The sequence below is a fragment of the Meleagris gallopavo genome, chromosome 13 (genome assembly GCF_000146605.3).
Source record: "Meleagris gallopavo isolate NT-WF06-2002-E0010 breed Aviagen turkey brand Nicholas breeding stock chromosome 13, Turkey_5.1, whole genome shotgun sequence".
Taxonomy (NCBI): Eukaryota; Metazoa; Chordata; class Aves; order Galliformes; family Phasianidae; genus Meleagris; species Meleagris gallopavo.
In genome coordinates this window covers 5,164,736-5,183,240 of record NC_015023.2, presented here as the reverse complement: position 1 = coordinate 5,183,240, position 18,505 = coordinate 5,164,736, and the positions used below count along the sequence as shown (strand labels likewise).

The window sequence follows — 18,505 nt, the reverse complement described above, 5'->3', positions numbered from 1 at the left end:
AAAAATATCTGGAAGATTTAAGAAAAATTATACTTGACCTTCTTTTCATTTTGCTAAGCTAACTGGGAAAACCAGCATGAATATACAATGATATCAGTATAGATATCAGTTAATTCAGGAAGTTTCTACCAGCAACACCTTGTTTTACTAGCAACATTCTAGTAAGAGCTGTAAACACTTAAGTGATTAAGTTTAATCAGTTCCTGGGAGTTAAATAATTAAATTATTATATGCTTAATGTCTAAGTTCTTCTAGGATAAAGGTGGATTTTCCTGCCACCACTTCTGAGAGCATCAGATGCAGATCAGGACATCTACCCATATATGTACACTCTGGGAACTACACGTCTGTTGCCTGAAAGAACGTAAGTGTTCACACACTAATTGAGAACAGATCTATGGCCAATAGCACAAAGACCAAGCAAGACATTTGTCCTGCAGTATTCTGCTGTTCTCTTTAGTCTGTAGTTGCAGAAGCATACCTAGTTTACTTACTCTACCTTAATGAACAAAGGCTATATCTGAAGGACTGTATTTTGTCAATATTACTTCTTCAGTAGAAATATACATTCCACTTAATTTCATCTGAAAGGATATTTTTACTGCAAAACACCTTTTAGAAGGAAAAATACTATTGAAATAAACTGTATTAATGTTAATTCTCTTGTTTTTGACCATCAAACTTTTCTGTGGTGTTAGTTAAATACTCTTAAGCGTAGGACCCAGGTGGTGTAGCACGCACTACTCCAGCTATTAGTTTATATGCAATACACATGGATAGCACAAACTCAGTGTAAAAGTTTCCAAAATTAAGTACAAGCAGCTTACCAACAATCATTCCATCCTGTGCAGAAAGTTCTTTGCTAGCTTCCAATGACTTAGCGTTCTCCATTGCTGTTCCTGCACACTGACCCACATCATTCTCACTTCCCACTGAACAGGGGGGCTCAGATTCTCTCCTGTCAGAGTTGGTAACTGCCATGGAACCTTTTACTTTTATTGTTCCTTGATGGATTTTGACTTTTATTCCCAGATCTTTCTTTGGCTCTGTTGCAGCGGTACTCTGTGAAACAATGGGCTTGCATTTTAATTCTGATTTGTCTTCAGCCTTTTTACTTGGCTTGAGCTTGTTCAATAATGGCTGTTGCTTCCCTGTTTTTGGTGCAAGTTCGTTTTGCTTCTTGTTCTCTCTCACTTCTTGATTTGATTCAGTGCTGATATTCTTCGGTGTCTGTTCAAGTTTGGATTTATCAGGCAGCTGTTTATATCCTTCCACTTCTGATGATAAAGAGGATGGGGATTTCACTTTGAGATTTTTATATCTGTGATCACTTGAGTTCCCTTCTTTGCTCATCTCAATCTTTTCTTTCACTTCAGTCATATGAACATCGATGGCTATCCTGCAGAGCAAGCAGTTGACGATTCACATAGATACCTAGACTTTCTTTCACAACTTCACGTGGAAGGAAAACTTAGAAACTTCTTACAATGCAGATTTCTATAGTATTAAAGAAATGTAATTACACCAATCCTCTGAGGAAAAACAACACTAAGGAGAAAGCACTGAAAAACATGCAGATAAGTTTCCTGCATCCTTGATTGCCTCACCTAAGCAAACATGTCTCCCAAACTCCAAAGTGCTTAACTCCACCATCAGAAAGCTCTTCCAACTTCTATCAGCTACTACAGTTGGTCTAATGAGATATCATTCCTATGGGTAGAGAGGTGGTAGAGATTGTCTTTGCCAATTACAGGCTGAGTATCCAAACATCTGACTGCTCATACAGCTCTACAAATCTCAGTGTTTGCATTCATTCCAGTCCTCTCTAGCTGGTTGACTTGCATATTCAAACATGTTTGTGCCTTATGGGATAGCATTCTTTCCAGAGGTTTCTGTTAGAAAAATAACTCTCCCACCCCATTATTCTCCCTGATGTTCCAGCTATCAGAAAACTTGAAATATTTCCCTCATTTCCCAGATGCCTCTTTCCGAGGAGCCACCTCATTACAAAATATACAAAAGAAATTGTTTCCACTTTTGCTTAACAGGAGTTTGAAGTTTCCCAGTTTTAGCACCTTTCACAGCTGCTGCCTTGGGCTATGAATTTAAACTGCACCAGGGGTAAGCTATTCAGAGCACTGAACGCTGCTCTGTACAAACACTTCCACTGCTATCTAGACAAGCCTGAACTCGAGAGGACTCTTGGGCATGTCTCCAAACAGGAGAACACAATGTTCTTTTGACACCTCTGCATGGGCTTACAGACTTCATTAAAAGTAGCAAGCGTTTCAAAGATGCATTTACTACACTCATGACTTCACACATAAGCATAATAGAGACCTTGTTCAGGAGTGCTGTCTTTTCCCAGGATTTAGTCTAGGTTCTGCCTTCTGGCTTTCTGTTGGCTTCCCAACTCTCTACACCAAACGCTAAACGCTTTGGCACCCGCATACCCCTTCTGTTCAAACCATTCAACTGCTCCAAAAGCTGCTCTCTGTGTGCAAGTTCACTCCTACCATATCATATTTAATCAGCACCAAATGCCATAGGGGTAACAGCAATTGTTCATCAGCTTGTTCACAAACACCTGAGCCAGCCTCAGTGCGGGAGCCTTCAAGGCAGCACAGACCCAGCTCCACTTATTGAAGCCCCATGAGCCAGAGGCAAAACACTGGGAGGTCTCCTGTTTCTTAATGCTGTTACAACAACAGATTTGGGGTTATCAATGTCTAGGTGCTGTACACAATTTGTTCCTAAGTGTTGGAGGCCAGGATGGTGGAAAGTTCAAATTAAAACACAGGCACAGAATGGCCCATCCATTTTCCCTGGAGCACACCTAAGCAAGAGCTGACTCCATTGAATAATCTGTTTTCTTTTTTTAACATGTGAAATGGTTTTCAGATCATACAGAAAACTACCAGCAAAATCATTACCTGGTTTGTGTCACTTCACACCCTGTGCCAGATATAGCCTGGGATGTGGAGGGCACAGCTTCCTGCAATGCCATACTCTGTGACGGAGGTTTGTTTTCATTCTCTTTGAGTTTCTGATGAAAAAGCTGCTTGTGACACTCATCTGGGCATAGGGCTCTGCCCACATTGTGAACTTTAACAGGAACATCTTGGTTGCCTACATGATCTCGATTTATGAAGGGAAGACCATTATGTTGATTCAAAGCTTTGACACCAAGATCTTTTTGCTGTTGACAGCTCCATGCTTTTCCAGTACCTTCTACTACTTTCTGCTGTGCTGTCCTCTCTTTAGTCTGGGGTCTGGAGTCAGGTTTGTCGGCAACATCACTTGAAGCATTCACCTTCTTGCATCCTCTACTGTTTTCATCCAATTTTTTCACAGTCTTACTATCTGAATAAACACAACATTAATGAGCTATCCATGGCAGAAGCAGTGGCAAAAAAGGAGGAGTAAAGTAACACACCCATTCAAAATAACCTAAGCAGTTACCTACCTACTTCTGAAAAAAGTAGCCACTGAAAGCCACTAAAAGTCCTTACCCAGGCTTCAGTCAGTCACTGTTAATCCTCATGGCTTAATCAAAATTTTACCTGCGCTCCACAAAAGGGGAAGATTCTCCAGCACTCTCAGGATAATTATTGTATATATTAATAACAGGAATTTCTCATTTCTTTCAGTGTTCAGTTTTCAGAGGCTACCAAGATTAGTTCACAAACTTGTGTAGCTTTCAGCTCATAACTAAGACCAGCTGTTTGCTTGATTTTTGTCACTTCCTACATGAAACTAAAAAAGGGAGCGTCCATAATTTCAAGGACTCACTAACATTTTTCTGAAGATAACTGGTCTGTTCAACTCACATTCATGCCATTGCAACTCCACAAGTATTAATAATGGACGTGATATGGCAATGTCCAGATAGCTACATCCTAAAGAGGAATCTAGCACTGATGTGGCAATTAAACTTGTTTATAAAAAAAAAAACAACAACAAAAAAAACCACATTTGCAATGTCAATACTCCCCTATTCCAAGGGAGGACGAAAGTGTTTGTTGAGTTGTATTAAGACAAAAATTTGGGGACTGTCTGCTAGGTGATACTGCCACACCTCTGAGGTATCTCCAAACCAGTACTGCTCTCTTGTTTCAGATCACTGTAATACCAAAACAAGGAAACAGTGTAGCCAAGTGAAGATGCTACTTCTAATTTCATGAACTTCAAGGTTTCTTGGGGGGGGCTGATTTAGGAGACAGATTACAAAGAAGGGGAGAACATCTCTATTTTCTCAATAAATCATTCATAGTAATTCCACTGTAATACATTTAGTGGAAAATAGCAGGTTATTCAGTTTCTAGTTGGTCTGCAACACATTCTAGAGTCAAAGACTGTAGCATGCCCAGAGTGATACATACCTTCAGAAGGCTTACTGCTTTCAGTCTGTGTTCCTCTATTACTAAGTACATGCTTAGGTTTTGAACCACTCTCTTCAAGCTTTTCCTTGGCCTGAAAAATGACAAAAATAACAGTTACACTCAAGGGTGTTTATTTCTCACTGGGTTTCACCTAACTTCATAGGTTGAGACCCTGTAAAACAGGTATTAACACCTCTAAACTTCTGAGTTTTTAGTTACTTCTGCTTCCCCCCCCCCACACGCACACTTTTTTGATCTCTTCCTGCTTTTGCAAAAAAACATACTTCTAAAACAAGATGGCACAGAGTAATATCTTAGGTCTCCACTTTCCAAAATGTTATTTGTAAGACATTTTGCCTCAAGTCACGCTTACTCATATTGATTAAAAACCATGCCATATGAAACACAAGAATCACTAGAAGATAAAATTATTTTGTATTTCTGATACTTGTTGACTAATGGCTGAAAGATGTTGTCGTAGATATGATATATTTGTCTCAAGGCATCTAGAGATTCACGATTTGAGCAATGACAGAGGTTACACAAAGAGCCCTTAGTTTTTATTATAACATTCATACACATGCAACATTATTAAATGTTACCTTTATTATGGTTAAAAACAGACTTTTTTTTTAAGCAAATTTTATCCTCCAATTAACATAGCACTGAGAACAGTTATTTTGTAACAGCATCACTGTAACACTTGACAAAGCAATACATTTGTAGTAAAATTAAATATTTGGCATAAAGCATTATACAAAAATAGGAAAATGTATAACATCTTGGATGGCATATTTAAATAAGCAGCCTCTTACCCTCATTCATATAAGCCAATAAGGAACATCTCTAATTTTTTTCTACAGATAACCGATTAGAAGTCTGCTGTGAATCATCCCCTTTTACTTGTGGGTAAAAACAGTCACTACATTTTTCATGCTACAACCTTATAAATTTCACTACAGAGCACCTCCCCCCAACCCTTTCCCCCCCACCACAAAAACAAAAAACCCAAAAAAGTAAAATATTGTTACCATCTTTATCGCAGCTCTAAGCAAACCTGCAACAATGACCACGGGGAACATTTACTTGTAAAATCCTACGTGCAAAGAAAGCCTTGAATAAGGGACAGCTTAATTTTTTGCCCTTGTTTGTTTTTTGTTTGTTGTTGCTGTTTTGTTACATAAAAAAAAAAAAGCCTGGAACCTATAAAGCTCTGTTCATAACCTTTTATTAATTTGACTCCAACTTTGAACACTTCTTCCATAAGCATTCCTATGGCATCCCAAGAATGCTGTCACATCATCAGCAAACAGCTTCACCCAAAAATGAAAACATGACCTCCCTACTCCCACCCCCATTCTTAGTAACCTTGTGCAAAGCCAACTGTGATAAGCAGCGTGTTGTTACAAAACAGCAAAGGTTGGAAAACAGCAACAAGTAGCAAATTTTTTGTGTGCAACCCCAATGCAACTGAATCTTTTTGGACACGTTATAAAACAGACTGAAAACACTGGATCAAAGTTAGCACAGGGCTCACCACAAAAGCTAATGCATTTTTAAACTCACCCACGCTTTCCTCCACATTACTCCAGCTAGGTCACATACATTTACTACCTCTCTAATTTAAAACTAGTTCAAATATCAGACTACTCAGCAGCTTGTGATCAAAGCACAGACATATCTTAAGTTCTTATAACTAATCTCATAGTTCAATTTCAAAAACTTCCCAGTAACAGGAAAGGAGAACAACTACAGGACTTCAGCAAAAGCAGAGTTAGCTCCGTAACAGTTCACTTGCCCAACACACATTGTGAGTTCTTCACCCAAGGCAGTAGTTAAAGCCTGGGATGGAGACCTCCACTCTACCCCAGTTCATCAGGTCATCAAGAGCAGGACAATTCACCTCTCATCCCACTCATATACCTTGAATGAATTTACGACCTCAGACCTTCTTTCTCACCAACACTGACGAGGCAGTACCCAGTCACTACCTAACAACTGATCCTGATCGCATGCTACAAGTCCATGGAAAAAGTTCCTCCAGTGCTGCTCTAATTGCAGTTACCTATATCCCTCCTTACTGTTCACTTAGAAACTGACAATATGGCAACAAAATCTTTATATTCGTTTTCTCCTGGCCACTAACATATTGTGCAGTGGCCAGTTCTACATGTAAGCCTCATCAAGGACAGTGCCTGGCTCCAGGCCTTTCACAGGGATGGCAGGCAGTAACTTGTAACAATGCAGGTCATCATTTATTGGTATCAACACTAATGGAATCTCTTTATAAATCCGTCTGTCTCCGTAAGTCTAGATCACTTTTCATCTTCTGGCACTTAAAAAGGGATATCAGGAGAGATCTCAAAGACTGAGAAGGTATGCTAGCATCTAACACTGCCTTGGTTTCATAATAGTTCAGGAATTCAGGTGTAACATCTACCAATACATGTTACAGATTTAACAAAACAATATTTGGATCAAGATAGTACAAATGTCAGTGTGCATTTCTAAGTCCTTACTGTAAAGACACCTCTATACAGATGTGTAGGAGACTCTTGGAATGAACAAACATTTCAACTCATGGAGTTCTCCCTCACACTTCTTTAGGGGGTGCGGGGGGGCAATAACAAAGTCATCATGAAGACTCAACTCCCAAAACTAATTCTAAATACTTAACTCCCCAAAATCAAGCTCAATCAGTTCCAAATACCATACTAACTATATATCAGTCTTACCTGTTCCTTCCTCACTATTCTTGATAATTAGGAAATGCTTTGGAATCACTATCTATGAACTGATAGAAACTGCACATGCAAAACCACAAGAACTACTTGATTTGAGGAGTGAACAATGTCAATATAGTTCATGAAGTCACAGGCTCATCATAAAGACATAGCTAAAGACAACTTCAGTATCTGAAAGCATATAAAGCTATTCAGACATATAAACAAAAGTCAGCATAAATTTTCAAAACTTGTATTGTGTTCAGAATTCATGATCGATCAAGAAAATAGAAGCAGCTTCCTTCAGCAAATACTTCCCGGTACATTACTCCTACCTTTCACTGGAACCTCATCTCTGTCACCACTGCAAATGACATTGCTGATCTTCAGGCACTCTTAGAAGCTGAATCTTCTACAGTAGCAATCTCTTTCTCATACCTGTTACAGGATTGCCTGGCAAACTCTGAAGACTTCAGACATTTTAAGACACATTTTAAAACTAGGTCTCTGCCACAAACTGCTTATAATTTAGAGGTCATGGTAGTAACCTGAAATAGCAATTCTTAAAGGAAAACCTGAATTATAAGTGTTATGCGAAAAAAAAAAAAATCAGCAGGAGGGACTTGCTACTTCACAAATAACTTTATCAAGAGCAGTAGAAGAAAACCAACCTCAACAGGGCTTTCCAGTAGACTCTCCTTCTTCCAGGGCACAATGCCTTTGAGAATAAAATCCACTACTTTAGAATTTTTTAATACTTCTCCCACTAATGTAATCACTTTATCCAGTGTATCAATCCTTCCCTCTATCTTTGCCAGTCTCTCCCCATGCTTCGAGGCATCAAGCTGAGAAACCTTCATCAATTTTAACACTTCTGAGCATATGTTGTCCATATCAGTCTGGTGAGGACTGTCCGATAGCTTCAGGCCTTTTTCCATTTCACCTGTCTCATTGTGGTCTTCTCTGGATACCGTTAGCTTGTTAATGCCCTTTTGTATATCCTCAATAGCTTTAACTCGTTGTAGTTTGCCTGTAAGGTCTTCTTGGAAATGCAACAATTTGTCCATCTTCTCATTCAGTAGATTCAGTTTTTTATCCATTATACTTAAATTGTTCACTTTTATAGGTTGTAACTTGGTCAAAGCATTTCCTTCTGCCATGTCCAAATTACCCGCAGACATTCTGTCCAGACAGCAGGATGTCAGATAGATTAGGCTGGCTTTTCATTAATCATAAATTAGAAAATGAGGGCCTGAAAGTTAATCTTCTTTAACTATGCCTACACCAGACAATCTCACTTATTGGAGTTGCTAGAGCATATCATTAGATAGCTACTGCACAAATGATTTACTTGTGTGTTATCTATTTCTTACTGCATGCTCTCAATGTTGGAGGTAATTTGGCACCAGGCTGTATTTTCTGGGGCTTCCTTGACGTCACAAGACCATTTAAAATTCTTTCTCAAGTGGCTGCTGATAGGCAAGCATCTTAGCAATTGCCAATGCCTAAGCAGACCTCTGTACACAGAAGCACTGTTTTCACGACCAGTTTTAGTTCTGTAATACAGAAAAGAATTTGCTGGAGCATTTCTTCTCATTAAATACAACAAATACAGAGTAAGTGTGGTGGTGTTGTGCTAAGGGTTGGAAGAGTTTTGCTTTCCAGCACAGACACAGGACACCCAGCAGAGACACAAGCTGTGCTTGTTAGGTTGGCTGGCACTTGAATTTAAAAATAGAGTACAATGACAAGGATCTGAAATACGTATCTAGCACCAGCATGTCTTTGTCAACTGAAACTTCTAAAATTATATCTTTCTCCCAGGCTGAGAAAGTGAACCAAGCAAAAAATCTTCACGAGGACACAGAGCAAGTCCAACAAAATTACTAAATTAGATATTTTATGGACTTATTACTGACTTCCTTTTACTTCTAAATTATGTTACATTCCCTAGAGAACAGAAAAGTAGTCATTCCATACTTGCACAATCCCCACCCTTTCAAATGCCTTGCAATACAGAGCAACTGTCTCCAATCCCTTTCATTTTTCAGAATAAGCATACGGGAAGAAATTAAATAATTATTTGAGTGAATTTGCTGTATGAGATGAGACATCGTAGAAATTAGAGTCCTTTCTCTACACACTATAGAGTCAGTAGAAACAATATTAAAATTACCCTTTCATGAAAGTATTTAGTTCTTGCCACTTCTGTAGAAAAACACTCCTTGCTAGCATTCTCTGACGTACATACAGAGAAGATACAGCCAAAGCTGATTCCTATTCAGATGCAGGTGTTCAACATACAGGTACATAGCAGGATGTAAGTAGTGTTGAATAAGCACCTGCAAAATTATGGGTAGGGTGATGGACAAAGAACAAGGAAACATCAGTTGGTCCATAGTGAGAAATTTGAAGCCACTTTGCGGCTGATGCTTAACTTCTTCCTTCCTTCTTCCAACTTTTTGTGTTAAACACACAAAGAAAAACTGTTCTAAGTGGATCTGATTGTGTTCTCTCAGGGATGTGTAATGTTGCAATTGGATGATAACAGCAGAGTGGCAAAGTCTCCGGCCACAACAAACGAGAGCGAGCCCAAATGCAGCAACCATGGATACAGAAATGAAGGAAAAGAGCTGCTTACCTTTTGAAGGCATCAGATAGGCAGGGATCTCCAGCAAGACACCCTCACCTCCACTGCCAAGCCTTAAACGAGGTCTGGGAAGGGGTAGATGCTGGCTCCACCCCTTCCAGTCACTCAGGTACACTGCATGCACCTGAGCTTCCCTGGGTTGGCTCTGCCTTCCCACCAGGTGCTCAATCACTGCTTCAGACCATGACTTAGCATTTCTACTATAGGACAATAATATGCTTAAATACAAGCAAGAATCTTTCATTCCTTTTGCTCTGAATTACAGCAGAAGGTAATTTTTGTTCAGAACATTTAATGTCCAATGTTCACATCTCACTGGAGCAGCTCAAAGGGAGTACATTGTTTCATTGACAGACTCAAGTGTTTTAATGCTAAAACTCACATACTGCAGATCACAGTGTACCTATCCTTATACTACACGCACAAAAAAAGTGTCTTTACTCTAAGAAATTCACTAACCTATTAAATTCACCCTTTCTTCATAAGAGCCTATTGCACGTAATGACATTTTGTACTCAGACACTGCTACAGAAATTGTTTCATGTCCTATACTTTCCAAATTACATCTGAAGAATGTGAAATGTTCTATGAGTAATAACTAACAGTGATTAACACAGGAACACTGTGCATAACAGAGCTCTGCTCAGGCACCCCATGTTGTCACTGGCTAAGCAAACCGGCGAGCCACATCACAGTCTGAATGTAAACTCAGAATAAAGCTTCTTATAATTTTTTCTCCCATTATTAGGAAAGAAGCAAACAAGTGAACAAAAGATGGCAGCTACCTTCATTCCATCAAGAGCTGAACCGAACTTCTGGGATACTTTAAAATATCTCAGGATATCTTTAAAAGATCTCCAGGCTATCAAGTATCTCTGGAGCGCATGAAGAAAGGAACACAAATTCCAGAGAACCAGAACTACAAGTGACCTTCAACTGATGATGCCAAAGAATCTTCTATTCTCAAGAGGGAAATGAGAGTTTATTCCACTTTGGCTTCAGTCCCACACACTCTCCCAGTTGTCAAAGACAGATGTCAGGAGACAAGAGAAACATTTGCATTCAACATAACGAATGGTTTAAGAATCTACAATACAGCTGTTCAGCTATGATTCCTCTTTGCTAGCTATGACCCAAAGGAATGAAAAAAACCTAAAACATTTGCAATAGGAACAAAGATGAAGTGAAGGGGAAAAAAAAATCTACAGCACGTACTAAAGTAATACCAGAGGCTTATATCCCAAACAAGAAATGTCACAGAGGTTAAAACCAGCTGCTCAAACAGATCATCTCATTAGATTATTGCATTGCTTCCAGTAACATAGTATAACTAGAGATGACTAAAAATATGCAGATAAATGGAAAAAAATATATATTAAAAAGCCTAAACAAAGCCAAAGCTTTATAGAGACTTTGGGGACTTGAGGAGAAGTTTGTAAAGGCTGCAATTCAGAGTTCTAAGAAGATGAAGAACCAGATGTGGTACACTATTAGGACATGTGGGACTATAAAAAAAGCAAAAGACAGCAAATTCAAAATTTGGCTACAGCTACTGAATATTACTCAGGAAAAAAAATACTAATAAATATCCTTTACACATTCAGTGGCCAGCAGGCAACTTTTTCAAGTTATGCTGAAAATCTCCTTAACACATATCTAACTGCTGCTGCTCATGGACACACACTGAATTCTCCCCTGAGGAAATGAAGAGTTAGCTGAACTTCAAGATACATAAACTTCTGCAAAATTAAGATCTACACCAGTGAGTAACTTCCCACAAACAGTTCATTTCCTTGACACATGAAAAGCAGTAAATCACATCCACAGAGCAATGGTTCAGTAAGATACCAATTCTCATGACAAATGACAAGTACTGAAACAGGCTCCAACTTAATATAAAGGAATAACTTCCAAGGTCAAAATACGCCATACAGTTTGGATAAGCCTATCCAGTTAAATAGTTTGGTTTCCTGATGTGATCAGACAAAAGATCTCCATCTGTCATGTTTGGTGACGTACTAAGAACAGGACCACAGTGGCTTTAAAAGGCCAAGAACCTGACATTTAATGTATTATTTATGTCAGCTGTTGGTTGAAATCCACTTGCACAGTACAAGTGTCTATAAAGCACTAGCAGTCTCCCCATCTGACCCTAGCATGACACATTTAAATACCGCCTAGCGGGCAAAAGTTCAACTTTACTATAGGATCACCTCAACTTAGTATGAACATCCATTATATAAACTCTTTTTTCCTTTTTATGCATGTTTAGTGACAGAGAACTGTTAACACAGTAAGTCATAACGCTTATAAGCAGTGGCACAGCTAAGGACATGTTAATGATCTTGAGATCATGTAGAATATCTCAATGCATCCCTGTCAAGCAGCTGACAGCAGATAGCTGAACAGATAAAATTATGACATTTAATTTACATCAAAGTAACAAGATTTCTAGATAACAATGTTTATCACTCACCCACATGGCTTAACAAGACCCCTTGCATTCTTCCTTCAGGTTACTTTCGATTCATGAGGCCAAGAGAGCACCTGTTGCCTGTTCACATTTATTCAACTGACCCTGAGTCGTGACCTCTTTTACCATCAAGTCTGATGCCCACAGAAACTGCATTAAGAAACTGTCTCGCTGCTTTTAATTTTCATTCTTTTCTTTCTTATCCAAACAGTTACTAAAACAATTTACCAGCCTGGACCAGAAGGCTGCCACGGGTAAAGTTTTCCATCCCTCCACAACCTCCAGCAAAGAACTCTCTGGAAACCGAACAGAGAAGTCCTGCTGCTGGTTCTGCTTTCTCTGAATTTCAATGACTTTACATCAAATGCGGTCAGTTCCCAGTAAAGCCTGCTGATTCAGGCCATCTGCTATTAAACTGCTTTGCCTCTCATTTTCAAGATGCTTTCTCATCTACACTAGGAGCTCAGCAGAGAACTTTAAGACATCTTTTAAACTGACCTGAAGCTGTTGTATCTATGGCAGTTTGTTCAGGTACAAGTCATTTGAAGTCAGCAGAGATCCACTGCAACACATAAGAGTAAGTCTTGGTTGCACAGTAAGGCAAATAAGAATAAAAACGGTAAAAGGAAATCCTTGCCACTGAAGTGATGAGGCCTCTCCGATCTGTTGCACAAGAAAGGGTAATTTCCAGACAGTCAATTTTTTGGAGGAAGACCATGCATATCCCAGAATTTGCTCCAAAGCACAGTAAAATCATCAGAAATATTCTGGCTGACTTGGAATAGTGGAATGTGGCTTTCAGTCACATCCCTCAAAGTCTCTGCTTTACAAGTAGCATGCTTGTGTTAGGAAAGATGGAAATCACCAAATGGCACTGCCTTGTTCTGTTTCCTTCTGTTTCCTTCCCACTATGGAAATTTCTTTTTTTTTAGATTCAAATTTGAAAGATTATGAGAAGAATGCATACAACTGCACTAACTAGCTAACTTGCAATAATCATTTTCAACTTCAACAATATCACAAGTGATGACTGCTGCAAGAATTTATTTTTTTTCTTTTGCTTCTACACTCACTTTTCCAAAGTTAAAATGCAGTAATACTGATCCCACAGCCACTCTTCAGCCCTTCATGGTTACTGAATGAAGTGTGATCACCTTGAGCACATTTTCATATTGCATTCACTGGTTTAAGTGTTGGAAAAGCAAAGCACAAGCACATCATACATCAAACTGTACTGGAATTAAGTGAATCATGTGTTTGTGAGCAGCCATATCAGAGGCAATTTCACCTACAACAGTCTCCATCTGCCCACAAACCATTTGGCTGGACTTGAACTGCAACACACACTTTTGGAAAATTCTCCCACAAGCAGTTAGTGCAGTTATTTCACATCCTGTACAATCGCAAGTCTCAGTTACTGAATTCTTTCTCTCCATCATATTTCCATCCAACAGTTGCCATTGCAGTACAGCAAGCATCACATACTGCACTCAGTGCTCCTTACTGTTATGGTTTAACTCAGCAGATGGCTCAACAAAGCACAGTCGTTCGCTCATTCCCATCCTCTTTCCAAAATAAACAACAACAACAAAAAACAAAACAGAAGAACAACGAAGTGTTCATATTCATGGATCGAGATAAAGACATTTACTAAGATATAGAGAAGGATAATAGTTATGACTATATATACAAAATGCACACACATGTATATGTGATGCACAAGTGATGCACAAGCAATTGCTCAGCACCCCCTGACTGATGCCCAGCTAGCCCTCAAGCAAAGAGAGTGATGAACTCCCACTTCTTACAAAACTCCTTCACATGGATATCATATGATATCACATCCCTACAGCCAGTTTAAGTCAATTTTCCTAATTCTGTTACCCTCCCAGCTCCTTGGTCCCTTTCCTGAGAATGGCCTCAGATTTGTACAACACTGCTCAGCAGCCATTATACACATCAGTGTGCTGTCAACGCTGTTTTCCTCCCAGAACCAAAACATGCATCATGCCATACACTCTGAAGAAAACAATTCCATCCCAGCTGAAAAGAAGGCACTTACTAATAATGTTTTTTTTTTTTTTAATGTTGTTTTTGGTGAAAATCGAAACCAGAAACCTAGCAGAGGAATTTGCTCATTTATTAAAAAGAGCACTTGTTGACATTGCCATTCTCCTAATAACCAGAATAGCATGGTAAGGAAATTTAAGATCGACTAAATAGTCATCTCTCCTATAATGAAGTCTGGTATGTGCTATATTCACCTGCTGATTCAGATCTCTCTGACATTTTGGTTTGACGTCATTCAAACACAGGAATAACTACATCAGTTCAGGCTCTACTTCAAAAAAGGATTCAGAGTAAGGGAACTAAAGCACAAAAGCTGGTGGTTTTACAAATTCTTTCCAGTGAATCAAATACCCACAGTTAAGCCGCTCATATTCCTTTAGGTAAAAATTTTTATGTCCAGTTAAAAACAATATACATAGAATGCAGCATCCATACCAGATGTGCAAAAGATCTTCAAGAGCGAACTTTGTCTTCAGACATGTTAGAATACACTTTTCACCATCTTTCCTAAAAAAAAGTTTGATGCATTTCAGAACCCAAGTCCTTTGTCTTATTGCTCAAGCATAAACTACAAGAAACATCTTCCACTACAATCTGAGCAATAACACAAGTTTTCAAGCCATCTCTAAATACTACCATCACAGTTTTCAGAGTTAACTACCATTACAAATCCTTCTGTAATACCAGGACCAACTGAGTCAGCCAGTTCAGCGCAAGCAAGCAGATCATCAAGTCTAAGGCAGAAAGAGACTACAGACAACAAACAAGCAAATAACAGGCTCCATGTTGCAATTAGTAAAATCAAAAGAATATATACACTCACTAGCTCCTGCCAGGACAGATTCAAACCCAACTTACAAGCTGCTACTCCATGCAGGAGAAGAGAGATCTCACTATGCTTAACAGCAAGTTTCTGGATTAAAGCAGTTCTTACCAACTCTAGTAAAAGCTGCATGCATGGTCCAAGACACTATTTGATCTTATGTGCTTCTCTGCTGGTCGTATTCTTCAAAAGTATCTTTCCTTTCATACTGTTTCATAAATGTGAATGATTAGCTTTGTGAACAACATAAAGAATAATTTTCCAATTGATAATCATAATGAGTTTGGTATGATGGTTTGAGATAATCCAATCAAGTGACTCTGATTCTCAGCGCATTGAGGACAAGAAAAAACAATTATAAAAATCAAACTAAATCTAAGAGTTTCTAGCTCTAGACCTTCCCCTTTTCAGAAGGGAATTATCATTATCACCTGTTTTAAAGGGAAACTGAACCATTGAATAAAAAAGTGTCACTTAGTCACCCGACAGAAGAATTACAGAGAAATTAGAAATTCTGAATCTCAGCACAACCTTCGTTGTGTTACTAGTTGGGAGTTCTACTGAGAAACTAATCCTGGGCCGCAGAACAACACGTAAATAGATAACTGCAGTATTGATCATTTTTTCCTGATACATGACTAGTCCAAAAAAATCCCTGGATAAGTTGCTTTGATGGTTCTAAAGCCAATTCCTATAATCCTTCCTGGAATACATTTTATTTTAATTTCAACAGGAACAAGCAAAAATTAGTTATCCAGAAGTTTGTCTTGATTCTAGAAATTGTTCAAAACAAGGGCAATTAAAAGAAATTCACAAACATATATTTCAGGTTAAGACTTGTCTTTAGTAAGAAGTTCAATACCAGCAATTTAAATATGACATCATCTGTTCAATATGAAGAACAGTGCATTCAATTAAATACATCTTTTTTTCCTGTTCTGCTGCCATAAATAGACAATAAATGAATAACTCCTTCTATATGATATATATCTAGCCTTTTGAGCTATCCTATTTTCTCATGTAATAAATTCTTATGTAATAAATTCAAACAATATGATAAAAATCACATTGAAGTGTTGGCCATATTAGATTCACTACATAACATTACATTAAAAGAAAGCAACAAAATTCTATCTGTTGAAATTCAAAGAAAATCTGTCCATTTCTCCAACTGTACCAGAACTCATTTAGTTAACCTAATGTCCCGTTATGGAATGAAGATGATTACAAATAAGCTCTTTACTAAAGTCCATTAAAGCCATTATCAAGTAAGACCTATGAGACGATCTTTTCTTCAAAACTTTGAAAGAATGGCCTCTTCAAAAAGCAAACAAACAAAACCCACAAACTGTTACAATGCTTGTTTTGCATGACAGTGTAGCTTCTTAAAAAAAAAAACATTAACTGAACACTGTTATCACAGAATCATATGGCATTCTTTTTAAGTTTGCTTATGTTCATGTTTCTGCATCTGTCTGGATGGTAAAGGCTCAAAATTTTTAAGTAGTAGAATAACATGCAAATGGAAGGAAATACAAGCATTGTTTTCCCCAGACTCCCTGAATCTATTGCAACTGAAACCTAGCTCTACAGATAGCATTCAACACCGTTGTTTGATGGATAGCTTAAAGTGGTGGAAAAGTAGATTACTCTTCTCTGTTCCATGAGTAGTGTCTCTATATCTGTCTCTTTTTGCAGCGTTAGCAGACTGTCAATAAGCAGTATTATTTTGGAGCCAGACTCATTTCATTTCCTCAGATCCTCAGCACAGTAGTGTTCCAATATCAAAACGTTTACATTCTACCACAGAACACACGATTGAGATGTCGTGCACACAGCACTCCAGTTGACTGCACTGCTTTTACTATTAGCTTAAACGGCCTGATGCAGAATTTGGGTCCTAACGAAATCGCCTTGTGTAACCCTGTCTGACAGATTGTCTTATAATTCTCAGACATATAATTATTACTAAAGCAAAAAGTTGTAACAACTGACCTCCATATAATCTGAATGTCAGTCTGACATCCTATAATACAAACACATCATTTGGATTAAAAGTTTTAACGTGTCAAGGCTCTCACAGAAATGTATTTCTTTAGAAAGGCAAAGCCTGCACTACTCATTTCAGAAGCACCTCCTCAACATCGGCAGATGCTTTGCAAGCAAAAAGACTGCACAAAGAGGCTAAGAATGTCTAACACACAGCACTTTACAGAAGGCAGAATAGCCAATACTGTCACATCCAGTCACTTTTTACTTTCAAACTAGGGGTGCAACAAAATACTTACTGTAAACCTCTCGATGTAATCAGAAACACAAAATCCTCCCATGCTTAACCGAAGAGATCTGTGCAGAGAGGTTTCTTGGTATAAAGTTCCCATTTTGTTTTGATTGTACGGTGGTCACCCAGGTAGCCCAAAGCCTTCTAGGCTGTACAGCCTCACTGGATCTTGCGAGAATTCTGCTTCTGTGATATACTAGGCATTCCATCCTATCTAGCACTACACCAGGCATTTCAATCATTTCATTTCCTTATCAGTAGTACTGCATTTTATCTGCATCTCAGCAGCTCACTTCCTGAACTACTGATAACAGCTACTGTTGAAGGCACAGAAGCCACATAACAGAAAATGACATCTGAATCTCCAGAAGTCACTAAAGAGTCCCTTTCTTGCATTTTATCTGTTCCTTAACTTATTTCTGCCCTACTTAACTTTGCATTAGTCCTAACTTACGGACAGCGTGTCAATTAAGAAGTGACAGGACTGTTGTTTTTCTGACTGCTTTGTTCAGTGGCACTGATTACCGTCAGAGATCTGCTTTGAAAACATGACTATACCAAATCATTTCTTCCATTTCAAATTTCTTAAGCTATAAGAGAAAAGCATTGGGAGCGAAAAAGAATAGACTAGAAAGGACAAACATTCATCCCCTATCAGAATTCATATCAAGTACGAGTAGACCATTACTTTTGCACAGACAGAAAAGCTGCTTAGAGAGCAATATCTGGACTTAGCATGGACTCCACCTTCATTGATTAAATCAAAATAAAATTGTATTTTACTGCAGAATGACTGCACATCAACTCTCCCCTAAAATAAATAGGTAGGCAACAGGGATAAGACACAGTACCTTTATCATCACGAAATAAGAGATGTCAGGTCCAAGAGAAGTGTGGGTACAGAACCAGCTACTCCTCTCACAGCAAAACCAAAAGCTTCATTTCCACCTGGTGTTATACAGCAAGATGAGCAATGTGCTGTTAAAAACAAACAAAATTAATGTAATTAGAGACAAAATTAGGAAATAAAGATGAACAAGTCATGGGGGCAAAAGCCAGGGATAAGAATGCTGAGCTTACTGTGCTGGAAACTTTTTTTTTTT

The 18,505-nt window shown here is 38.4% G+C and overlaps 1 protein-coding gene across 6 annotated transcripts in view; it reads right to left on the bottom strand.

Annotated features, from left to right (window-relative positions):
• The window catches only part of MYLK3 (myosin light chain kinase 3), a 31,874-nt gene extending 13,483 nt beyond the window's left edge, over positions 1 to 18,391 (bottom strand). Inside the window, exons 1-6 of one of the 6 annotated variants that reach the window (XM_010717774.3) lie at positions 9,747 to 9,766; positions 7,777 to 8,661; positions 4,383 to 4,473; positions 3,229 to 3,363; positions 2,934 to 3,138; positions 828 to 1,399 (exon numbers count right to left, since the gene is read on the bottom strand). In XM_010717774.3, coding sequence (XP_010716076.1) covers positions 828 to 1,399; positions 2,934 to 3,138; positions 3,229 to 3,363; positions 4,383 to 4,473; positions 7,777 to 8,286 — 1,513 coding nt within the window. In that variant the 5' untranslated portion in view covers positions 8,287 to 8,661; positions 9,747 to 9,766. Of the gene's footprint in view, positions 1 to 827; positions 1,400 to 2,933; positions 3,364 to 4,382; positions 4,474 to 5,413; positions 5,625 to 7,776; positions 8,662 to 9,746; positions 9,767 to 17,409; positions 17,560 to 18,253 lie in introns of those variants that run through there. The other 5 variants (XM_010717773.3, XM_003209777.4, XM_010717778.3 and 2 more) reach the window with 5 other exon arrangements.
• Between the last annotated feature and the right edge of the window lie 114 nt (positions 18,392 to 18,505).